This window comes from Taudactylus pleione, unplaced genomic scaffold (genome assembly GCF_031769625.1).
Source record: "Taudactylus pleione unplaced genomic scaffold, aTauple2 ptg000547l, whole genome shotgun sequence".
NCBI classification, from domain to species: Eukaryota; Metazoa; Chordata; class Amphibia; order Anura; family Myobatrachidae; genus Taudactylus; species Taudactylus pleione.
In genome coordinates, this window is record NW_028284949.1 from 2,176,996 (window position 1) to 2,203,340 (window position 26,345).

Consider the following 26,345-nt stretch of genomic DNA (forward strand, 5'->3'; position numbering starts at 1 on the left):
TGAGGCACTGCATTTATAATTGAGGTCATAGGGATTTCTCCTGTAGAATATTGGGTGATGTCATCTTCTATTTCACAATATGGAGAAAAAATGTGACGATTCTCTGAAATATTCCATCTGTTAGATCCATCTGCTGGGAATAAAATAAATGAGAAAATATGAAAGTTTCCCTCAAGGTTTAATCGTCCAGCTATACCTTCCTGGTTACCAAGCATGTAAATTCGATATATGTGATTATTTCTCATTACATAGATACTATGGCGGTCAGGAATGCATTGACAAAAGATTTATGATCGGGCCCTCCTGCTGAATTGATATTGGAAATGTTAGTCCTAGTTCTAGAAGAGAATCAAATATTTTATGGTGGGCAGTACTATAACCAGTTGCTGGGTACTGCTATGGGTTCCAACCTTGTGCCCGCCTATGCAAAATAAAATTTTTACTTACCGTAAAATCTTTACCTTGGAGGCCATCTGGGGGATGCCATTACTTCTGGGTTATGCGTAGTGAGGTGTGAGGTCAGACACTGGATTAATTGAAACTGCTCCCACCCCCTATATAACCCCTCCCCTTTCACCCTAAGCTCAGTTTGTGTTTAACAAAGTCAGAGGAGACCCAGGGAAGGGACTGTGAAACAAGAGACCAACAAGTATCTTAGTATGAAACCAATGAGGGAGGGATGCTGCATCCCCCAGATGGACTTAAAGGAAGAGATTTTATGGTAAGTAAAAACCATATTTCATTTATCCATCTGGGGGATGCCATTACTTCTGGGACATACCCAAGCAAGCCAATTAAGGGTGGTGGGAGCATCGGAAACCGACCACTCTCCGAATTTTCCACCCAACACTGGCATCCCTTGCGCCAAGTGTATGGAAATGTTAAAATTATGTAAAAGTGTGTACGGATGACCAGGTACCTGCTTTGCAGAGCTGCTCAATTGAGGTACCATGCTGTACAGCCCAAGATGCTTCGAGTCGAATGAATCCAAATTGTGGCTGGAACTGTCATATTCGAGGTCAAATATGCCTGCCAAATGACAGAAGTGACCCATCTAGTGATGGATTCTTTCGAGGCAAGCCAGCCTTTTTGGTGCACTGATAAACACCAACAGGGAATTTGTATGCCTCAAAGACGCAGTACGGTCCAAGTAAATGCATAACGCACGTACCACATCCAACAGCGCGAAGGAAGAACCTTCCCTAGCCACTGAATCCTGGCAAAATCAGGAAGAACAATATCTTGGTTAATGTGGAAAGCTGACACCCCCTGTGGCAGAAAGAAAGGTTTAGTGAGTAACACTACCCTATCATAAAAAATGAGAAACGGAGCTTTTCAAGAAAGCCGCTAATTCAGATACCCTTCTGGCCGAAGCAATGGCCAAAAGGAAAGACAACCATCAGAGTAAGATATTCTACACATTCCAAAGGCTAAATGGCGCCTTTTGGAGTGCCTCCTAATTTAAGTTCCAAGGAATCGGTGGGACATAAGGAGGCTGTATTCGAAGAACCCCCTGCAAGAAGGTCTGAACTTTTAGATTGGTGGGCAATTTCTTCTGAAACAGGTTCGATAGAGACAAAATTTGTCCTTTAAGAGAGGACAATCTTAAACCCTTAACCAACCACTAGGAAACCTTTCAGGTTTAAATTTGTTTTATATCTTCAAAGTTCGATGATAAATCTCGGAAGTAACTGGTTTGCGAGTCTGTAACATGGTTTTCGCCATATACTCTGAAACCCTTTGGTTCTCAAAATATTGAATTCAAGAACCATGCCGACAAAGCCAAGCGAGGCAAATTGGGGTGACGGCGCGGACCCTGAAGTAACAGAGCTGGACACAGGCGCAGACAAAATGAAATGTGTGCATGTTCCGAAGAACCGCGTACCAAGAATGGCGCGGCCAATCTTGAGCTACCAGAATGACCGGTCGTCCCACTAACCTCTGATAACATTACCAGAGGAGGAAAGATGTATCCCAGCTGGAACACCCAAGGACTGTCATGGCATCCACCAGGGATGCCTGAGGATCCCGGGACAGAGATCCATACCTTGGAAGTTTCTTGTTTAGACAAGAAGCCATTAGATCTATGTCTGGAGATCCCCATTTTGCAACTATTTCTGCAAACACCTCCTGGTGTAATTTCCATTCCCATGGATACACATTGTGGCAGCTCAAGAAGTTCGCCTCCAGTTGTCCACCCATGGAATGAAAAATAGTTGGAACCCAATTTTCTGCTCAATGGGGGATGTGAGAAACCTATCTTTATGCTAGTTAGCTGCGTGTGCCACCCTGCTTGTTTATGGAAGCAACTGCTGTGGCATAGCCTGATTTGATTCGCACTGCTAGTTTCTTTAGATAACTATTGAGCCTGCATCAATGCATATTGATTTGCCCTTAATTCCAGTATTTTGATGGGAAGAGCGGTTTCCTGGATAGACCATAGACCCTGTGTAAATTTCTGTCTAGAACCACCGCCCCCCAGCCCGTAAGGCTGTCAGCTTTGGTGACAATGGTCGACTTTTTTACTGACAATTGGTAACCCCTGTTCAGATATGTATCCTGTAGGCACCATCGGAGTTACTGCCAGGTCTGCAATGATAATTTGAACATCTGCCTTTTTAATCGAGGGCCTGGTTTTTCCCATTGATGAAGCAATTGGTTCTGTATAGGTCGGGTGTGAAATCTGGCAAAAGTAACAGCTTTGAATGAAACCACAATTTTTCCCCAGTATCTGCATAGCCCTGAGAACCGAGATCTGAGATATCTGTAAATGGTCCTTATTCTGGATTGAAGATCCGGAATCTTTGCCTGCGGAAGAAACACTCTAACACTGCGTATCGAAGAGAAGGCCCAAAAATACCGCCCCCTGAGATGGTGTTAAATTTGACTTGGGAAAATTGATGATCCAGCCGAATCTCTGGAGCATATCTAAAGTAATCTGAAGATGTTGTTGCAATAGGACCTTTGAAGGTGCTTTTAGCAACAAATTGTCCAGATAGGCCAACACGTTTATCCCCCCAGTCCTGAGTGGGAAGATCCTGTGTGCCATAACCTTTGTAAAAACTCTGGGAGCGGTGACTGATGATCTACTGCAAACCGCAGAAAAAGCTGATGACCCCTCCATATAGGAATATGGAGACAGGCATCCTTGATATCTATGGAGGCTAGAAATTCCTCTTCCTCCATTAAACAAATGACTAACCTTATTGACTCCATCTTGAAATTTTTCCAAGTGGAGGTAAGCATTTAACCCCCTGAGGTTGAGAATGAGCCGAAAAGACCCATCTGGTTTGCCTACCAAGAAAAGGCTGGAGTAGAACCCCAAGCCTTGTTGTAGTACTGGGACCGAAATAATTACTCTGGAATCGGAAAGCGCAGATTCTGCTTACATTAGACCCGCCATTCTGCAACCATCAACAGGGAGAGGGTAGAAAATAATCTTCTTGGAACAGAAGCCTCCAAATCCAGCAATTAACCCCTGGTGATTTACCCAATAATCTAGATTGGAGAGAATCCAATTTTCCCGGAATCTGCATAAGCGACCTCCCACCAGAGGACGGGACCCAGACCCATGACAGTCAATTGGATTGACCTGCTTGCTTAGCAGCAGGTTGACTGGTGCCAGTGACTTTACGTTCCCTAAAGGTTCCTCTTCGGGAACCCGTAGGTGCACCCCGGAAGGCCTGAAAGTTTCCCCTGCCTTGAGTCCGAAAGGCACGAAACTTAGGAGTTTTACTTTTGGAACAGTTACAGGAAGAAATAATTTTGGTTAACTCTGAATGAACAAAGCCCCTCTTTCCAAGGACAATGCCTCTAAAGCATGCTTGGATTCTACATCTGCCTTCCATGATTTAAGCCACAGCAAACGCCTGGTGGAAAATGCCAATGCAGAAATATAAGACTGTACCTGTATATTATCTATCACCTATATAGGTTAGAGCTTCCAAAATCTGATCAGCTCAGGAACTAGCTTTCGACAAATCCCCTGATAGAAAACCAGTAATCATCTGATTCATCTAGGGTCGGATAGTTTATCACCCAGGCGCTGGCCAAAGCTGGACACAGCGACACTCCAGACAAAGTACAGTCTCACTTCTCCTAACCATAGGATCTTTAGGAGTTACAGACTGTGTTGTGGGAATAACAGTATTCCTGACCAACCGAACAATAGGAGCATCCACCATGGGTGGAATTTTCCAAAGCTTGGTATCCTCTTCCGAAAAAAGGATAAAGATACTGTGAAAAATCTTGGAAAAAATATAAATTTTTCTTCCTGCACTTAAAGAAAGAAACAGAACTAGTCTCTGTAATAGTTGTTTCCTGTATATGCAAAGTTTCTCTGACCGCATTTATCAACATAGAAACACCTGAATAAGAATGAGAGTCCACCTCCCATTTTGAGGTGTCCTCACAGTCCAATTCCAATTCCCCTTCTTCCTGGGAAGAAGTAGCTGTAACCTATTCACCAGGAAAATGCACAGAGGAATGTCTGTTAGTAGCTATTGTCATTCTATTCAGGGACATTGCTATCTGTGTGAGACATTGTCCCATATTCTGAGCTCATCTAGGCTCCACTGATGGATCATATAAAGTTTTAGTATAGGGTATCATATAATTGACTGAGAGCGATGTAATTCCTCTTTGGCCTCAGCCATAGACCTAGCCCAATCAGGCATCACCAACTGTTCACCAGAACATCCCGGTAATGAACAGCCAGTACATAGTGATACAGGTGTAAAAAGTGACCGATTCCTGTTTCTTGGCCCCCTTGTCTGGTTTATCCATACTTAAAAAGAAAGACAAGACCACTAACCAATACCAATAGCTACCTAGTCATATGAAAAGTGTAGCATTGCCAAGAGGAGGTTAATTTAAGACTATAATTCACCCATCTGTTGACTGCAAACAAGTCAAAAACTCCTTGCACAACCAAAGGTCATAATGTTATATATGTAAGTTACTGCCTAGATCATGCAATAACTTAAATGCTATATAAATACATGTGTGTAATATAAGCCCAGAAATCACTAGATTAATACACAAATATACAGCTATAATCTTAGAACTGCTTAGTACTCAGCCATCCACCTGCATGCTGACTCCTCAACACCAACGCTGTGGACACTGTTAGCTTTGCAGCTGTGTTGTTAAGCTGCTACATATACTTAGTGGGAGGCATGGCCGGCCGCGGTGTCCTGCTTCATTCAGGACAACAGATTGTAATTGACAGCCTCCAGCATTCTGCGGAGACTCCCGCGGCCCGCACTGATGACGTCACACGTCTGCGTCCTGGAACCAGACAAGCCCCATTCTCTACAAAAGCTAGCAGCCAATTGCTGCTTCTATAATTTCTCTTGGAACCTGAAGCAGCGTGGTGCTGCTGAACTCCTGGGGAGGTGTGTGACATGCCGACTCTACAGCTGTGAGTACTTTCAATAACCCCAGCCAATCGGCTCAAAAAGGAGAGTTATGGTAAATCTTACCTTTGTTAACTCTGTCTTCAAAGTCCATAGGGTCCACAGGGAGACAATGGGTGTAGGTGGTACTTGGAGGACCAGACACCAGCAGCAAAGCTTTTTCTGTCCCAGGATGCTCCGGTCCTTCCCCCTATACGCCACCCACAGCCTAAAGGCAACTCAGTTTTGTCAACAAGCCCAAGGCAGAGCAGGATAGGAGAGAAGGAAGACTGGTACACTGAAAAATCACACTCTCACACAGAGAAGGAAACTAAGAAATTAAATCCATAAAACAAAGTGCGTCAGGGTGGGTGCCTGGTGGACTTCGAAGAAAGAGAGTTAACAAGGGTAAGTTTTACCATAACTCTCCTTTTCTTCTTCAGGGTCCATAGGGCTCTACAGGGAGACAATGGGGATGTCCCAAAAGCAGTTGTTCAAGGGCGGGGATGCCCCTCAGCTGAGAGGAGAACCCAGCGACCAAAGGAAGCATCCAGAGAGGCAGATGTATCAAAGGCATAGAACCTAAAAAAGGTGTAGACAGAAGACCACGTGGCCACTTTGCCGGTTGTTCGGCAGATGCGCCACGGCGGGCTGCCCATGAGGGACCCACAGAGAGAGTAGAATGAGCAGAGATACTGTAGCCGGCACAGGAAGGCCTGCCTGCGTGTAAGCCTGTGGGATAGTCATGCGAAGGCATCTAGCCAGAGTCTGTTTGTTACCTGGCCATCCCTTCTTGTGGAATCCATATAGAACAAAGAGGGAATCCATTTTCCTGATGGAACCAATTCGATTCACGTAGATCCTAAGAGCACGGACCACATCCAAGAAGGCCTCACCTGTCGAGAGGTCTGGTGATCGGAACTACAATTTCCTCTTTAAGGTGGAAACGAGAGACCACCTTGGGATGTAAGCCAAGGCACTCTCAAAGAACAGCCCTGTCCTGATGAAAAATCAGAAATGGGGTGCGACAGGAGAGCGCCCCTAAATCCGATCCACTATGGGCAGACGCTATAGCCAGAAGAAAAACACTCTTCACAGAGAGCCTTTTTACGTCTAAGTACAAAGGTTCAAATGGAGCTCCTGAAGTGCGTGGAGAACCACTGAGAAATCCAAAAGGAGCCACAGGAGGGACAAAGGGAGGCTGTATATGGAGAACACCCTGCAGGAAGGTGTGAACATCTGGCAGTGGAGCAGCTGGAACCAGTTGGACAGAACAGAGATGTGCACTTTCAGAGAGGCCAGGCAGAGTCAGAGATCTAATCCAGCTTGAAGAAAGGCAAGGATTCTACAAACCCTAAAAAGGGTCAAACTTTCTGGTAGCACAGCACTGGAAATATGTATGCCACACCCGGTGATAAATCCGGGTAGAGGCCCACTTACGCTCTCTGAGCATGGTCTGGACCACAGAGCTAGACCTTAGGAGGGATGTCTGGATGTACACAGGAACCCTGATACAACAGGTCAGGTCGTTGAGGAAGTTGGAGAGGAGAGTCTATGGAGAGACTCTGAAGATTGGAGTACCAATGGCGTCTGGGCCAAACTGGAGCTACCAACAGGACCGTGCCCCCTTCTTGCTTGAACTGCCAAAGAACCAGAGGAAGAAGGGAAACTGGACAGAAGAGGTATGTCAAATGGAAGGTCCACTTCACAGACAATGCATCCATGAAGGTTGCTTTGGGGTCCCTTGTCCTGGACCCGTACACTGGAAATTTGTGGTTGTGTCGTGAGGCCATAAGTTTCACGTCGGTAGACCCCATTTGTCCACCAGGAGCTGAAAGACTTCTAGGTGTAGAGACCATTCTCCTGCATGCACATCATGGCAGCTGAGGAAATCTGCTTCGCAACTGAGAATCCCCGAGATGAATACTGCGGCGATGGATGGGGGGGGGGGGGGGGGGGGGAGTGCGTTCTGCCCATGTGAGAATGTGAGACACTTCTGTCATTGCTGAATGACTATGAGTGCCCCCTTGATTGAGGTAGGCCACTGCCATGGCGTTGTCGGACTGTACTTGTACTGGCCTGTTTTTCAGAATATCCTAAGCCAGAGTGAGAGCTCGAAGTTCCAGGATGTTGACTGGCGACATTGCCTCGACTGGGGACCATCGGCCCTGGAAGAAATGTTGGCCGGTTACTGCGCCCCAGTCCAGGAGGACTCCCAAATGTACCATCCTTTGAGAGGGTGTCTGGAAGCCTTTTTCCAGTTGATCAGCCAACCGTGCATTTGTAGAAAGGTAATGGTTACCTGCAGATGGGGTTGAAGAGTCTCTAGAGAGCTTGCCAACAGCAAAAGATCATCCAAGTATGGGAGCAGTCTGATCCTTTGATGACGAAGAGAGGCCGGACTAAATGGCTTTGTTGAGCAGCAGGGCCTTGGTTGAGTTCGATGGAGGTCCTGTGCAAAAGAACTGCGGGGTGGGGGTCGCTTCGGGAAGGAGAGGGCATGGAAGACCACTTCTCTTACCCAGGTATCTGACTTGGTTTGATGTCAAACCTGGGCAAACTGAAGAAGTCGACCTCCCACCCTGGGAGCCCCCAAGGAGAAGCCTGCCCGTTAAGCTGCAGGTTTGTCTGCAGACTTGGCAGGTGGACGTCTAGTAACCCAGGCCTGTTTGGCCCTAGGCTTGGAGGTCTTGGCTGATGTCTGGTGCCATGGAAAGGACTGAAGCTTGGCTTTGCCTTGAGGGCGAAGGAAATGAAATTATGACGTTCTTCGTTTTGTATTAGAGGCAGATGGCAGGAACTCAGTCTTGAAAGCTGCCAAAGTAGTCACAATTTTATCTAGCTCTGGATCAACTAGGATGCCTCCCGAATAAGGGAGAAACTCCAGAGCCCGTTTTGTGTCTTAATCTGCTTTCCAGGAACAGAGCCAAATGATACATCGGGCCACTACCGAAGTGGCAGATATCCTGGAGGCCAGGAGAGCCTATCAATAGCTGCCTCATCTAAGTAGGAGGCTGCATCCCTAATGTGAGATACATAGGAGATTTGCTCCCTTGAAGCATCAGGGTGAAGTGTGTCTTCTAGGGCCTTTGCCCAACTCTCAATGGCTTTCGCTCCCAGGCATTTGCTCTAGCAGGTTGAGTAATAGCTCCTGTAAGAGAGTATGTGGATTTAGGATAAGCTTCTATATGTCTATCTGTCGTCTCCTTCAAGGAGGTAGCAGTCGTCTCCTTCAAATAGTAACGTGGCATTTTTAACCAAACGAGTTACATGAGAATCCACCGCTGGGGGAACTTCCCATTTAATGCAATCAGTAGCTGGAAGAGGGTAAAAGGAACTGAATCGTTTTGGAATCTGAAACCTTTTACCAGGCATGATCCATGCTTCACTCATGTGATCAGATAGCTGGTCTGATTGAGGCAACTCTGGTAAAACTTCCTTTGTCATTTAAAAAGTGCATTCTTTTTCTTAGGAGCGGGTTCTTCCTCTTCTAATTGTAAAATGGATTTTACAGCTCTGACAATAGCAGGTATATCTAGCTTAGATAATAAAATACCAGCGCTAATGTGGGTTGTTGTGTGTCTAGCTTAGAGGGTGTCTCCTCTTCTCTGGAGATGGAGTCAGAGTGAGAGAGGCATCTTTTGCCGCCCCAGATGATATGTCAGAATCAGATAACGGAGTGGACTGGGAGGATAACAGAGCACGTTTAGAGGGTTTGGTAGGTAAAGACTTTTCCTTGTGTAGCATTAACTGCAAGGCAGTAGAAGTAGTAGCCAAACTCTGTACTGATGTAGACACCATGTCACCCATGGGGGAGGCAAAGGATTTGCAGGGAGTACCTGCTGTGGCCATCCTACAGGGGGAGCCACTACAGGGACCGATCTCTGTTCCGTAATTTTTGCCAGCATTTGTGAAATGGCCGCCCAGGGAGGGTCCTGAGGGAAAGACACCGGGGCTGAGGGACCAGGGGCTGTGCTACAATTAGTGCAAAGCCCATCCTAAATGAAGTCCTCTAGGGCTAAGCCCCCTGAGCAGGCTTCACAGGTCAACAGAAAGGGACAGGATCCTGAGGTTGTTTAATATTATTTTCTCTGCCGGCCATAGTAATGATACAGTGCAGTGAACACCCTGCAGTATGTGACATATGGCACAATGTAGTGTGCAGACGCGCTATATATGACTCAATATAATATGAAACAGCACTATATATGGCACCATGTAGTATGCAACAGTGCTATATATGGCATCATGTAGTATGCAACAGCACTATATATGGCACAAGGTAATGTGCAACAGAGCAATATATAGCACAATATAGTTTGCAACTACGCTATTTGTGGCTCCCCTGGAGCGACAGCACTATATATGGCACAAGGTAGTGTGCAGCAGCGCTACATATGATACCAGGGAGTGTGCAACCGCGTTAGATATGGCACAATGTAGTGTGCCACGCAGTATGAAGTATGTGATAGCTCTCACAAATGTGTGGGACAGTGACCCTCTATACCTTAGTATGACAGGGTATAGCAGAAGAAAGGGATAGTTATAACTGACAGTATAGAAAAACAGAGATTAGCGCTAGCACAAGTCACATACATATCAGAAAAGAACATTACATGTCTGCAATGGGCACTATTTTCAACTACACAGACCGCAGTGGCTGATAGAATATAGCACTGTATAACCTGGCCCTTGGGAGAGGTATACAGGGAGACTGGACCCAGCGATTCCAGGAGACTGCTTGCCTAAAACGGCTACCGCGTGTCTCTGAGGGGGCAAGGGGGTGAGGGAGGAGCAGCCCAGGGAACACCGGGACCGTAGTGGAATGGCGCCCTGTGCTAGGGGAGGGGCTGCAGGGAGAGCGCCTTATCCCCTGGCTGACATTAACCACCGGGTGCCCTGGCCTTAATAATATGCCTCTGAGCCAGTATGTTATTGCCCCGGTGGTCTAGTGGAGTAGTGGGTGAGCCAGTGTCCACATCAGCGCCTCCGGTCTGTCTACGGAGACCGGAGGCAAGACTGCACTATTACGTGGGTCCCCGTGAACGGAATTCCGCCTTACCTGTCCCCTGTATTCCGGACTGCAGTCTGGGGTTTCGGGGAGCCTACTACCTAGTCCCCCGCGGAACCCTGCCGGGAGTACCTGGCACAGGCTTGGAGTCACGGCGCCGCGGAGGGGTGATGGGGTGGCAGCACAGACGTCCGGAGGACAGTCTAGTGCTGCTCGCCCAACTGGTAAAAAAAATAAAATAAATAAAATAAAAAAAATAAAAGCTTCAGCTGCTTAAGGCAGCCCTGTTATAATGGTGGTCCAGCTCCTTGTCGGACACCAATGAAACTGAAGTGCCCTCAGGCTGTGGGTGGGGTATGGGGGGAGGGGCTGGAGCTTCCTAGAATTAATAAGCTTTGCTGTTGGTGTCCGGTCGTCCAGGTCCCACCTGCACACCAATGTCTCCCTGTGGAGCCCTATGGACCCTGAAGAAGAAACATATATTACTACCATCAATTATGGACTCACTATGGTGACCTCCCTTGTGCTGATGTATGAGATACACCAGAGAGTGTGGGGAGGAGACTGGTCAGATCTCTGGGCTGGTAAAACACATTGACATGATGTGAGGGGGAGAGCAGGAGTATAATAGGGGCTGACAGATCCTGATGTATGAGATACACCAGAGAGTGTGGGGAGGAGACTGGTCAGATCTCTGGGCTGGTAAAACACAGTGACATGATGTGAGGGGGAGAGCAGGAGTATAATAGGGGCTGATGGCTCCTGATGTATGAGATACACCAGAGAGTGTGGGGAGGAGACTGGTCAGATCTCTGGGCTGGTAACACACAGTGACATGATGTGAGGGGGAGAGCAGGAGCATAATAGCTCCTTATTCCCCCACTGAGCTGACACATTTCCCTCATTAGTCTGTACTGACAGAGGAGGGTATAGGATAAGAGATTTTATTAGTGACTGATCAAGGAGAAAATGTGACTATTTTTGTATTAAGTTTATTACTCACCTGTGCTGATATCTGTAGGGATTTCCTCCTTCTCATTACACAGCTGATCACCCATCACATACGTCTCTTTTTTTCCCTCTATATCTTCTGCCTTCATATCAGTCACATACGTTTCTTCTTCTGCCTCTATTTCTTCTATCTTAATACAAGTCACAACTTCATCCTAAACAACCAACAAAAATATGACGCATTCCTAACGTCCAATGTTATTTATTGAGAGTAAAATGTATACTTCCGAAAGTTTGGGCACCTGCATATTAGAGAAGGTGCAGATTGGCGATAACATTTATCTAATTGTTGGGTGATTTGTTTGTCTAGATACACTTGGATCCTAACCCTGTGACTATCAGCAGCAACTCTGTTTTGCCCTGCAATCCCACCTACCTGATCCTCCTGTGGGACACTGTGATTCTCCTCTGTATCATCCTGGGAATAAAGAGGACGGGGACATCTCTCTGGGGTATTTCTGTTACTGGCCCCATCTGTAGGAGACACACAGTGACTGATTACACTGTATATATGTGATTATCAGATGCTGTGTATATAGGTGGCCCCATAGCTGCTCTCCCCATTACAATAAATGACAGTCTCCCCTTACCCAGTGATGTGAGGGACCGGTGATTCTCCATCATCATGTCCTTGTACAGACCCCTGTGTTCCTCTATATACTCCCTCTCCTGCATGGAGAAATAGACAGTGACGTCCTCACACCTTATAGGAACCTGACACACACAATGATACAGTCATCACCCAGACACATCCCCTGGTGTTACTGTATAATGTCCCATTCCCAGCAGTCACCTCTCCAGTCATCACCCAGACACATCCCCTGGTGTTACTGTATAATGTCCCATTCCCAGCAGTCACCTCTCCAGTCATCACCCAGACACATCCCCTGGTGTTACTGTATAATGTCCCATTCCCAGCAGTCACCTCTCCAGTCATCACCCAGACACATCCCCTGGTGTTACTGTATAATGTCCCATTCCCAGCAGTCACCTCTCCAGTCAGCAGCTGAATGTTCTTGTTGGTGAGTTCCAGGATCTTCTGGTTATTGTGTCTCTCATGTATCAGTGAGTGTGATGGAGGCACCGTGATGGGGCTCTGGGTCCTGCTCAGTCCTCCTGACACACGGGGACGACTGCTGGGAGTCTCACATTCACCTGATATCTTCTTCACTACTGTGTAATCCTGTGTATTGGGGGAGATCAATGAGAAGGTCAATTAACCTCTACCTAATAGAGGCTGTTTATTATTCACTTTGCATAATATACAAGTAGACTCTATTTCACAAAAGCAAATCTAATAATCTCCTATATACAGGAAAATGTAGAGTATATAGTATTTCCTGCAGCTCCGACATCTTTGTGTCAGTGACAGACAGTAAATAACTTACTGCGAGCAATGTACTAAATCCCAACTCCCATGAGGACTATGGGACAGATACTAATATCTGAGACCAGCTCCCAGCTTCTCGGTTATTACTATAGATATGTGATGTCCCTCACCTCCCCAGTCATGCCCCTATATTATTGCTATAGATATAAATGATGTCACTGTGACACTCCCAGATCCCCTCACTTCCCCAGTCATGTCCCTGTATTATTATTATAGATATAAGTGATGTTACTGTGACACTACCAGATCCCCTCACCTCCCCAGTCATGTCCCTGTATTATTACTATAGATATAAGTGATGTCACTGTGACACTACCAGATCCCCTCACCTCCCCAGTCATGTCCCTGTATTATTACTATCGATATAAGTAGGCTTACCATACTATCCCTTTAAACTGGGACACCCATTAATTACACAGGTTCTATGGCTGATTAAAACAAGGAGAAATGTAGGCTTGAAGTCGGCCAGCCACAGAACCTGTGCAATTCATGAGTGTCCCGGTTTAAAGGGATAGTATGGTAAGTCTACATATAAGTGATGTCACAGTGACACTCCTAGATCCCCTCACCTCCCCAGTCATGTCCCTGTATTATTACTATAGATATTAGTGATGTCACTGTGACACTCCCAGATCCCGTCACCTCCCCCGTCATGTCCCCAGTCTTCATTCTAGCACCTTGCACCTGTCAAAGGGTGTCACTCTCTGCTCTGGTGCTTCTAGAACACAATGATCTGTATATCACAAATTTATTGGATCAGCTGACTGTGCAAGAAGGACTAGAGAAGAGAGTGATACCCCAGACAGGAAAGAGGAACTGCATGGGTTGTGACAGGTGTAGGGTGCTAGAATGAAGACTATGACCCTCTCATCTCCCCAGTCATGTCCCTTTATTATTACTATAGATATAAGTGATGTCAATGTGATGCTCCCATACTCTCTCACCTCCTAAGTCACGTCCTTGTATTATTACTATGGATATGTGATGTCACTGTGACACTCCCAGATCCCCTCACCTCCCCAGTCATGTCCCTGTATTATTACTATAGCTATTAGTGATGTCACTGTGGCACTCCCAGAACCCCTCACCTCCCCAGTCATATCCCTGTATTATTACTATTGATATAAGTGATGCCAGTGTGATACCCCTACATCCCCTCACCTCCCCAGTCAACAGGTAGATGATCTCCAGGGTAAGATGTAAGATCCTCTCAGTCTTATGACTTCCGTCCTTGTCCATCCTTAGTGAATCAGTGGGAATAGAACGTGTAACGTGTAATAAAGACTCTGGTTCCTCACAGCTGGACAGTCTAGGAATAAATAGAATACACATCACAGAGAACTCATGTAACAGTGAGTGACCAGTAAGTTTCCCCTCCCCCCCCGGCCATAGAGCCCTAGTCAGTGTCTGTCAGAGGTTCCTGTGAGCCAGCCCCATAAGGCTTCTTAGAGACAGTCACACAGCGCTGTACTGAATAAGGTTACACTAATGATTCTCTCCTGGCCGGGGGTCTTATTCCTCCCAGACACATATTTGGTGCAATTTACTCCATGTGAATCTTTCACAAACACATGAATTAGGGATGTTGGGATTTTTTACTTTTGTTTAAAATTTATTCCAGAAATTGAGAGAATTTGTGACTATACTGAGGTCTCAGATAACAGGGGTGTGAGGGGAGAGTACACAGGAGAGCAGAAGAGGTGCAGATATGGGGAGAGGGGAACTAATATAGGAATACAGAATGTACAACAGAGGGTGTAACAGCTGTACAGAGGTGATAGTAAGATAGGGGTGGGGAGAAGGGAAAAGAGGTTAAAAAAAACAAAAAGGGATATGACAGCAGGCAGCCCAGGGGACAAACATACAGAATTCCATCAGTCACTCTACATAAATGATGAAATCACAAATTACCGCACCTCAGATGTAGGGGTCTTGTGTGACCAGCCTGCCGGCCATGTGTATGCAGCGTAGGGTGGGGTGAGACATGTCCTGGGGGATAATCAGTGACACTCTGAGGATCTGGGGACTGTCACAGCCACTGGCTGTCTCTGAGAGAGTCTCTATCGCTCAGTATAACAAGACGCCCTGACAGACAGTCTTAGCTCAGGGAGTGCAGCCCTTTGTTACATGGCCGGTCTTTGTCCTTCTCACACATCCTTCCCAGCTCCTGTTATTTACCATATGGTATATACATTCATGTTATACCTACTATGTGTTATTTCCAGACCACTCATTACTGCTATTATTACTATGAAGCTGCTACTATAACAGGACACCACAGGCTGCTCCCCCTGTATAATAATAACAGGAGACCACAGGCTGCTCCCTGTATAATAATAACAGGAGACCACAGGCTGCTCCCCCTATATAATAATAGCAACAGGACACCACAGACTGTTCCCCTATATAATAATAGTAACAGAACACCACAGGCTGCTCCTCCTGTATACTAGGACACCACAGGCTGCGCCTTCTGTATACTAGGACACCACAGGCTGCTCTTCCTGTATAGGAAGACACCAAAGTCTGCTCCCCCTGTATAGGACACACCAGTAGAACACCACATGCTGCTCCCCTGTATAGTAGGACACTGCAGGACACTCCCCCTATACAGTAGGATACTGCAGAATGCTCCACTTGTATAGTAGAACACCACATGCTGCTGCCCCTGGATATTAAAAATACAACAGGCCGCTCCCACTGTATAGTAGTACAACACTGGCTGCTCCTCCTGTAGAATAGGACACCACAAGCTGCTCCCCTGTAGAGTAGGACAAAACAGGCTGCTCCCCCTGTATAGTAGGGAACCAAAAGCCGCTCTCTCTGTATAGTACGGCACCAAACGCTGCTCCCCTTGTATGGTAGGGCACAAAAGGCCACTCCATCTGTATAGCAGGACACCACAGGTCGCTCCCCTTGTATAGTAGGACACCACAGGCTACTCCCCCTGTATAGTAGAACACCACAGGCGCTTTCCCTGTATAGTAGGGCACCACAGGCTACTCCCCCTGTATAATAGGACAACCAGGCTGCTCCCCCTGAATAGTAGGGCACCAAAGGCTGCTCCTTCTGTATAGTAGAACACCACAGGCTGCTCCCCTTGTAGAGTAGGACAACACAGGCTGCTCCGCCTGTAGAGTACGACACCGAAGGCCACTTTCCCTGTATACTAGGACACCATTACCTGCTGCTTCCGGACACAGAGAAGTCGCCTTTGTCGCGCTTTTTGGACGGATACCAGGAAGCTGCAGCAATAGATGAGATCACATTTCCTGTGCGTGAAACGCACATCTCGGAAGTAGCATGGAACGCACAGTCCGGAAGTAGAGTGGACCGCACAGCCCGAAAATAGGATGGAACGCACAGGCCGGAAGTATAGTGGAACGCACAGGCCGGATGTAAAATGTGATTGGCAGTCACAGTCGTCACTGTCCCGGGTCCAGCAGGCTGCTTTGTAAAAGCTGGGGGCATGTGGGCAGATGGCAGTGTGAGGGGGAAGCTGGGGGCAGATGGCAGTGTGAGGGGGAAGCTGGGGGCAGATGGCAGTGTGAGGGGGAAGCTGGGGGCAGATGGCAGTGTGAGGTGGAAGCTTGGGACATGGGGTCAGATGGCAATGTGAGGGGGAAGCTGGGGGTATGTGGGGTAGATGGCAATGTGAGGGAAGCTGGGGGTATGTGGGGTAGATGGCAATGTGAGGGGGAAGCTGGGGGTATGTGGGGTAGATGGCAATGTGAGGGAAGCTGGGGGTATGTGGGGTAGATGGCAATGTGAGGGAAGCTGGGAGTATGTGGGGTAGATGGCAATGTGAGGGGGAAGCTGGGGGTATGTGGGGTAGATGGCCTATCCTCCAACATGACCCCTTCCACCTGGCACAACATGGTCTGCTCCTTGACTTCCCACCTAATTGCAGCCACCTGTGTTGAGCTAGTTAATAGATGAAAAGAAAAGTACCTAGCGCTAAAGGAGCAGGAGGAGCAAGTACTGATCCAGCGGTATAAAAGGAGGTTTATTGTCAACCTCCCATACATATAATAAATAAACCAAGGAGTACTGCGCTCCAATACATATACTGGGACACTGATGTAGCACACATCAATTAGAAATATAGATATGACAAATTATTCATACAATGTAAAATCAAATAGCAGCACATATAACAAAATATAAATACACAATATTATCAATGAACATATGGGATGCAATTACAGAGTATAATCCAACACATAAGAAGAGTTGATCAGGCTCTTTAAGAAAGCATAATGTAATTGATGGGCTAGGCAGGGCTATGTATCTATAGAGTTTCTTGCATGCCCCCTCTGATCACCACCCACTGCCTCACACGCCCCTTCTGCTCACCAACCACTGTCACATGCTTTCCACCAGCCATTGCACCCACCATGTATACTAGCACAGTTTCCTCACCGCCAGCCTCTCCTCTCATTGGGTGCAGGGCTGTCCTGGATCCTATCCCTCCTACCTCTCTCTGCCTGGGCCTCACAGACCCCTGACTTTCCACTCTCTATGACTATACATGTGACACCATAACCCTGACACCCCCCAACCTAGTTCCCATTATCTGCTTATTTATTCTCACCTTTATATATTGTTACTATTATTGCCTATAGCTGCCATTACTTCCTCCTTATTGGCATGACGCATGGTGACGGAGATGAGTGATTATTACTATTGTACAAGTACAGTAAGTCCTAAAGCCCCCTATGCTGCAGCGCTACACAGACAGCACGCACAAATGCGCTGCTGCGATGTAATGCGCGGTGTCAGGGACCCCAGTATGTACCCCTGAGTCTGCCATCTGACTGTGGCCAGAGATGGTCATGTGACTCGCCGAGAACGTATCGTACTACACCAGGACTGCGATCTCGCAGGACCCCACGTCCTGATACAGTGCTGGCAGAGCTGACTATAATACACTGATTATCTCTCTGCCTGTGGTACCACACACCTCTCGTGGTAAATAACGGGGCCACAGGGCCCCAAATACTCTATCACAACTGCACAGGCTCAGCTACATAAACTACCGCCCTGGTTGTATCTTTGTGGTCATACTGTTCCTGGTTATGTGCTGTACGGCGCTGCGGACCCCTTATGGCGCCATATAAATAGGGGAGAATAATAATAGACACATTGCATGGTTAGGTCTGGGGCCCATAGTGGCTGAGGTATTACCCTCCAGCTACTGCTACATGTCTGCATCCTTCTGACCGATTGCCCACATCTGCACTGTAAGTGACAGCGGGGGGATGTAGGGAGAGCATGCCATATACCACCTGCAGGGGGCATGCATGAGACACCTTCCTGTGTGACCCGGATGTAATGGGAATATGGCTGCTGGGGTCCCTGCACGTCTAATCCTATAGTGCTACGTTACTTAGCAAGTACTATAGGCTGGGGTGAGTGTCTATAATAACCAGGGGCTCAGGGTACAGGAAAGCCTCCCAGTATTAGTTGTATAATGCCAGCCTATTCTGCAGCAGGTTACAGTTGTGGCATGGTAACAGAGTAAGACTGGGCAATAACTAAGGGGTCCAGCTTACCAGGGTTACCACACGCACATAATATGAATTGGGTTAGTGACCCAGTCTCCAGTCCATGTGCCCAGTCATGACAGTGACTTTGTTGTGTAACATAGATGTCTCATGGTGCTGCCCGTTTGAAGCCAGGCATCCTGAGGGTATTAATTGGTCTTGTAATTCCCTGGCACAGCCACGCCATCCCTCTATGCCCACAGCCCTATGCTGCATTACACACCAGCATCTGACATAGCTGCCAATAACATGGCACAGTCTGATGGCCCAGAGCAGTGTGTGAGATCCTCATACCTCATCTGGGATTGGGCTGTGGGCTGCCAGCGTCACGGTGTGTGGGGCCTATTAGACAAGGCTGTATGAGCAGCTCCGTACAGCCAGGTTACCGTGTGGCGCAGCATATAATATGCCTATAAGTCCTGTCATGGGGCTTATGCCGGTGTGGACTTACCCTGGTGTGTTACATCACTGAGGGTCACTAGCTGACACCATGGTAAGAGCTGGGGTCACAAAATGGGGCGACACACAGTCATGACCCTAAAATGTTGCATCAGGGGGTGTGGCCTAGTAAAGCCCCTCCTCAGCATTACAGAATGTGGGGAGCTCTGATTCACCTGTTGGGTTTATCGCCACGGGCAGCATGGGTAATTGCTGGTTAGATGTATGGCTGCATTACTCGTAGCCTGCATTGGGATCTTATAGAAGCCGGAGTCCTGGTTACCGAACATTAAATGTACACAGAAGCTAAAAATTACTTATTACCAGAAAATTTCCCTTAAATCCCTTTCCTCTTCCATATGTGACCAGTAGGGGGGCAGACAGGCTCATGTGCAGAAGGGGAACTGGCTGCATTATGTACAGTTCACTGTGAGTCTGTCTGACAGTAAGAAAATGGCCACCGCTCCCCTCACATGAGGACACTATGTGCAGATCAGGTTCTTCCTCTAGTGATGGAGCTGTGACCATGCGATGTCATTTCTGATATCAGTGGGGAACTTCCTGCTCGAACAGAGCAGGAAGCTCCCTGGGGCTTACGAGTGCCCAGACCCTACCCTAGGGTCTGGACGTAAGACCCGATGGTCGCGATGGTCTTGACCATCGCGACCATCACCCATGTCGGTCGTTAGAGCTGTGGCTGTTAACCCACAGCTTAACGATCGACAAGGAGGCGGCCGTTCAGGATGCAAGCGGCCGCCCTGATTCAGAGCGACCGCTTGCATCTAAATGACCGCCTCTGAATGAGGCCCACTATCCTGCCATTCTGGGTGCTGGTATGGAGCTACAGTACGTTAACCCAGGGCCGGCTCCAGGGGTCTGAGCACCCTGTGCCGGCCCGGTACGTAGCGCCCTGCAATCACGCGTGGCCGCAATTGGGGGCGTGCCCTCATTACCATAGGCCACACCCCTATATGACGTTATTTGTAGGCGTGCAAATAACGTCAGGCTGGGGGTAAAGCCCAGCCCTCCATCACTGCCTGGGCTTCCACCAGCCCTCTCCCGTCAGTGAATGGATGCCACATCCATTCACACTCCAGGGGTCTGACACCGCCACACAGCTGCGGTGGTGGGGGTCCTCAACCTCCCGATTTGACCACCCGCGGGCCACTTCAGGCCCACGGGTGGAACAGTGGGACAGTACTGTCCTGCTGAAATCGGGATTTTGTGGAGGGGTGCGCCCTCTATGGGTGGCGCCCCTATGTGACCGCACTGGTTGAACATCCCTAGAGCCGGCCCTGCGTTAACCATCTATTCAGGGTGCTGCAATTGAGCCCTGAGTACGTTAGCCAGCTTTTCCAGGTGCTGGAATGGAACCCTGAGTATGTTAGCCAGCTTTTCCAGGTGCTCCAATGGAGCCCTGAGTATGTTAGCCAGCTTTTCCAGGTGCTGCAATGGAGCCCTGAGTATGTTAGCCTGCTTTTCCAGATGCTGCAATGGAGCATTGAGTATGTTAGCCAGCTTTTCTGGCTGCAGCAATGGAGCCCTGAGTATGTTAGCCAGCTTTTCCAGGTGCTGCAATGGAGCCCTGAGTATGTTAGCCAGCTATTCCGGGTGCTGGAATGGAACCCTGAGTATGTTAGACAGCTTTTCCTGGGTGCTGCAATGGAACCCTGAGTATGTTAGCCAGCTTTTCCAGGTGCTGGAATGGAACCCTGAGTATGTTAGCCAGCTTTTCCAGGTGCTGCAATGGAGCCCTGAGTATGTTAGCCAGCTTTTCTGGGTGCAGCAATGGAGCCCTGAGTATGTTAGCCAGCTTTTCCGGGTGCTGCAATGGAGCCCTGAGTATGTTAGCCAGCTTTTCCGGGTGCTGCAATGGAGCCCTGAGTATGTTAGCCAGCTTTTCTGGGTGCTGCAATGGAGCCCTGAGTGTGTTAGCCAGCTTTTCCGGGTTCTGCAGTGGAGCCCGGAGTATGTTAGCCAGCTTTTCCAGGTGCTGCAATGGAGCCTGGTGTATGTTAGCCAGCTATTCCAGGTCAAGCAATGGAGCCCTGAGTATGTTAGCCAGCTTTTCCGGGTGCTGCAATGGAGCCCTGAGTATGTTAGCCAGCTTTTCCAGGTGCTGCAATGGAGCCCTGAGTATGTTAGCCAGCTATTCCGGGTGCTGCAATGGAACCCTGAGTATGTTAGCCAGCTTTTCCGGGTGCTGCAATGGAACCCTGAGTATGTTAGCCAGCTTTTCCAGGTACTGCAATAGAGCCCTGAGTATGTTAGCCAGCTTTTCAGGGTGCTTCAATGGAGCCCTGAGTATGTTAGCCAGCTTTTCCGGGTGCTGCATTGGAGCCCGGATTATGTTAGCCAGCTTTTCTGGGTGCAGCAATGGAGCCCTGAGTATGTTAGCCAGCTTTTCCGGGTGCTGCAATGGAGCCCTGAGTATGTTAGCCAGCTTTTCCGGGTGCTGCAATGGAACCCTGAGTATGTTAGCCAGCTTTTCCGGGTGCTGCAATAGAGCCCTGAGTATGTTAGCCAACTTTTCCGGGTGCTGCAATGGAGCCCTGAGTATGTTAGCCAGCTTTTCCAGGTGCTGCAATGGAGCCCTGAGTATGTTAGCCAGCTTTTCTGGGTGCTGCAATGGAGCCCTGAGTATGTTAGCCAGCTTTTCTGGGTGCTGCAATAGAGCCCTGAGTATGTTAGCCAGCTTTTCCGGGTGCTTCAATGGAGCCCTGAGTATGTTAGCCAGCTTTTCTGGGTGCTGCAATAGAGCCCTGAGTATGTTAGCCAGCTTTTCCGGGTGCTGCAATGGAGCCCTGAGTATGTTAGCCCGCTTTTCCGGGTGCTGCAATGGAGCCCTGAGTATGTTAGCCAGCTATTCCGGGTGCTGCAATGGAACCCTGAGTATGTTAGCCCGATTTTCCGGGTGCTGCAATGGAACCCTGAGTATGTTAGCCAGCTTTTCCGGGTGCTGCAATAGAGCCCTGAGTATGTTAGCCAGCTTTTCCGGGTGCTGCAATGGAGCCCTGAGTATGTTAGCCAGCTATTCCGGGTGCTGCAATGGAACCCTGAGTATGTTAGCCAGCTTTTCCAGGTGCTGCAATGGAGCCCTGAGTATGTTAGCCAGCTTTTCCGGGTGCTGCAATAGAGCCCTGAGTATGTTAGCCAGCTTTTCCGGGTGCTGCAATGGAGCCCTGAGTATGTTAGCCAGCTTTTCCGGGTGCTGCAATGGAGCCCTGAGTATGTTAGCCAGCTATTCCGGGTGCTGCAATGGAACCCTGAGTATGTTAGCCAGCTTTTCCGGGTGCTGCAATGGAACCCTGAGTATGTTAGCCAGCTTTTCCGGGTGCTGCAATAGAGCCCTGAGTATGTTAGCCAGCTTTTCCGGGTGCTGCAATGGAGCCCTGAGTATGTTAGCCAGCTATTCCGGGTGCTGCAATGGAACCCTGAGTATGTTAGCCAGCTTTTCCAGGTGCTGCAATGGAGCCCCGAGTATGTTAGCCAGCTTTTCTGGGTGCTGCAATGGAGCCCCGAGTATGTTAGCCAGCTTTTCCGGGTGCTGCAATGGAGCCCTGAGTATGTTAGCCAGCTTTTCTGGGTGCTGCAATAGAGCCCTGAGTATGTTAGCCAGCTTTTCCGGGTGCTGCAATGGAGTCCTGAGTATGTTAGCCAGCTTTTCCAGATGCTGCAAAGGAGTACATTTGCCATCTATTCTGGGTGCCAAAATAGAGTTTTGAGTGCATTAGCATCCGTACCAAGTGCCAGAATAGACCTCTGACCACTTTAACCAACCGTTCCAGATGCCGGAATGAAGCTTTGAGTACATTAGCCAGCTGTGCTGAGGCCCTGATTCAGAGCCGGTCGCTATTTGCGGTCGTTCGTTCCAAAAAAGGGGTGGTTATTCAAATTAACCGTTCGCTCATTGCGGTCTGTTCACGCCTCTATGTCTGAACGAGCGAACAAAACATGCGGACGTTTATTTGAAAAATACGCCCCCTGGCCGCTCGCACCATACGTCATGTCCGCTATTTATTAGATTAATCGAGTACATCGAACAGCGTATGAACTGCACGCTATTCTTGTGGCTGGTTTTTCCTACCGCTATATTGTGAGCAGTTCTGACTATAAATCAACCAAGTGACGTGGTCAATGACGCTGATGTTTTAATTATGCACACCCGTAAAATGCCCATTTTGACCTTTAAACACACCTGCGTTCTGATTTCCACTCCCCGTTTTCAAGCACCTTCCCCTGTTACCACCCACATACGCCTCCTCCTGTCACTCAAAATAGCAGGCATTCGCTATATAACGAACAAACGTTTTTCGCCCACACTGACTGGTTCACGCATGCGTATTACAAACCGTACGCATGCGCAGATGTGCGAACATCGCTCGGAACGAGCGTACTGCCGCTTACGAGCGGCTCTGAATCAGGGCCAGAGTTCCAGAATGCAGATGTGTGTGAGGTAGCCAGCTGTCTCAGGTGCCAGAATGGAACTTGTGTGTGCCCATGTGGTAGGAAATGTAGATTGTAAGCTCCACTCGGGCAGGGACAGATGTGACTAAATATTTCCTGTAAAGTGCTGTGTAATACACTACATAAATAACTAGTAAGAAATAGCTTCTAATAATTATTCCCAGATATCTCTGCAGTGAGGAGTCAGATCCTTGTTACTAGAAGTCACGTGAGGGTGAGAGGTGTCCCGTATAAATCTCTGATCACTGAGGATGGACAAGTACAGGAGTCACAGGACTGAGAGGATACTAAATATCACCCTGGAGATCATCTACCTGCTGACTGGGGAGGTGAGGGGATCTGGGAGTGTCATTGTGGCATCACTTATATCTATAGTAATAATACAGGGACATGACTGGGGAGGTGAGGGGATCTGGGAGTGTCACAGTGACATCACTTATATCTATAGTAATAATACAGGGACATGACTGAAGAGGTGAGGGGGTCTGGGAGTGTCACAGTAACATCACATACTATAGTAATAATACAGGAACATGACGGGAGGTGAGGGGATCTGGGAGTGTCAGTGTCATCACTTATATCTATATTAATAATACAGGGACATGATTGGGGAGGTGAGGGAATCTGGGAGTGTCACAGTGACATCACTTATATCTATAGTAATAATACAGGGACATGACTAGGGAGGTGAGGGAATCTGGGAGTGTCACAGTGACATCACTTATATCTATAGTAATAATACAGGGACATGACTAGGGAGGTGAGGGGATCTGGGAGTGTCACAGTGCCATCACTTATATCTATAGTAATAATACAGGGACATAACTAGGGAGGTGAGGAGATCTGGGAGTGTCACAGTGATATCACTTGTATCTATAGTAATAATACAGGCACATGACTAGGGAGGTGATGGGGATCTGGGAGTGTCACAGTGATATCTCTTATTTCTGTAGCAATAACAGACAATAACTGGGGAGGTGAGGGAATTTGAGAGTGTCACAGTGACATCACTTGTATCTATAGTAATAATACAGGCACATGACTAGGGAGGTGAGGGGGATCTGCGAGTGTCACAGTGACATCATTTATATCTATAGTAATAATACAGGGATGTGACTGAAGAGGTGAGGGGGTCTGGTAGTGTCACAGTGACATCATATATCTATAGTAATAATACAGCGACATGACTGGGAGGTGAGCGAATCTGGGAATGTCATAGTGACATCACTTATATCTATAGTAGTAATACATACACATGACAAGGGAGGTAAGGGGGATCTGGGAGTGTCACAGTGACATCACGTATCTATAGTAATAATACAGGTACATGACTGGGGAGGTGAGGGGATCTGGAAGTGTCACAGGGACATCAATTATATCTATAGTAATAATACAGGAACATGACTGGGGAGGTGAGGGGATCTGGGAGTGTTACAGTGACATCACTGATATCCATAGTAATAATACAGGGACATGACTGGGTAGGTGAGGGTCTGGGAGTGTCACAGTGACATCACATATCTACAGTAATAATACAGGGACATGACTGGGGAGGTGAGATGATCTGTCATTTATTGTAATGGGGAGAGCAGCTGTGGGGGCCCCCTTTAAACACATAATATGTACAATGTACTCAGTCACTATGTGTCTCCTACAGATGGAGCCAGTAACAGAAATACCCCAGAAAGATGTCCTAGTCCTCATTATTCACAGGATTATACAGAGGAGAATCACAGGATCCCACAGGAGCATCAGATAGATGGGACTTAGGGTCTCACCAACATACCAAAGTAACTTTCCACTATATCAGTGGTTCTCAACCTGGGGTACTAGGGGTCGACGCTGTGATGTCCTGGAGACTTGCAAAGTTTTCTGTATTGGGGCAGGTGCAGAATATCCAGGCGATAATTGTACACAGGGAAAGCAGTATCCCAGGGTTTTGTAGATTCATACTCCACAGTAAGACCTTGATAACAAAATGAAAACGTCTATCCCAGAATAAGAGAGCAGATGTGAATTACAGTTTTGTAGTAAATTTTATATTTTGCACAAATTGTACTATGTGAGAAATATAATAGAGCAATTAGTTCTGTTGTGTCATTTTTTTTTTTAAATCTAGCTTATTGCTCATATATATATATATATATATATATATAAAACAACACCTAAATATTTGATCTAATAGCAATTTTATTAATTACAAAACTATCAATGTACAAATAACGCAAATAGTAGTGTTCACTCTAGGTCCGTCGCCGGGCAGGGTGCTAGACCTAGAGAAAGGGCACTCCGGAGCGTGCCTTCGCACCTGCAAAGGAGGCATGGCTACAAGACAAAATGGGGCATGTCTTTAAGATGATCCCCCTTTTCATCTCTCTTGGGGGCGTGCCCGGCCCTTACGGACATGCCGGGCTGCACCCAATCGCTGCTATGTAAATCAATGCCATTCACTGGTGATGACTGCTGCACCATTATTTTTCCTACCCACGGGATACTGGCTCGCAGGTGGGGACAGCACCCGGCAGGCTCTTTTTGTGGGGCGGTGCTAAGGGGCGCAGGGCACATTCTGCTCTTTTGAAATCGGGCAGGTTGCGGCACCCCGCTAAAACAGCCTAGTGGGAATAATAAATAGACTGCACAGGGATACCCATGACTTAGAACCATTGTACTGAATGATCTGTACAGGAGCTAAGAGTGTCTAACACTCTGATAGTCACTGATTATTCTGATCTGTACAGGACCTGTGTGTGTCTAACACTCTGATAGTCACTGATTGTACAGGAGCTGTGTGTGTCTAACACTCTGATAGTCACTGTTAGACACACACAGCTCCTGTACAGAGTTAGCACTCTGATAGTCACTGATTACTGATTTGTACATGAGCTGCATGTGTCATATACTGTAATAGTCACTGATTACACTGAATTAATGATATCTGGCATTCATTTTTATTCATGGTTTATTAAGGGTGAAGATCTGACTAATAATAAAGCAGAAGATATAGCGGTAGAAGAAGAGACGTATGTGACTTATTTGAAGGCAGAAGATACAGAGGGAGAGGAAGAGACGTATGTGACTGATATGAA

The 26,345-nt window shown here is 47.6% G+C and overlaps 2 protein-coding genes across 2 annotated transcripts in view; both read right to left on the reverse strand.

Annotated features, from left to right (window-relative positions):
• The window catches only part of LOC148500754 (uncharacterized), a 66,944-nt gene that overhangs the window by 2,807 nt on the left and 37,792 nt on the right, over positions 1-26,345 (reverse strand). The gene's annotated exons all lie outside the window — the stretch shown is intronic.
• On the reverse strand, positions 8,477-16,047 carry LOC148500755 (gastrula zinc finger protein XlCGF66.1-like). Its single transcript, XM_088451420.1, has 5 exons — positions 15,993-16,047; positions 13,970-14,117; positions 12,410-12,601; positions 12,009-12,132; positions 8,477-8,547 (listed from the first exon to the last, which is right to left on the reverse strand). The coding sequence occupies exons 2-5, from the start codon at positions 14,045-14,047 to the stop codon at positions 8,477-8,479; spliced, it is 465 nt and encodes a 154-aa protein (XP_088307546.1). The 5' UTR covers positions 14,048-14,117; positions 15,993-16,047.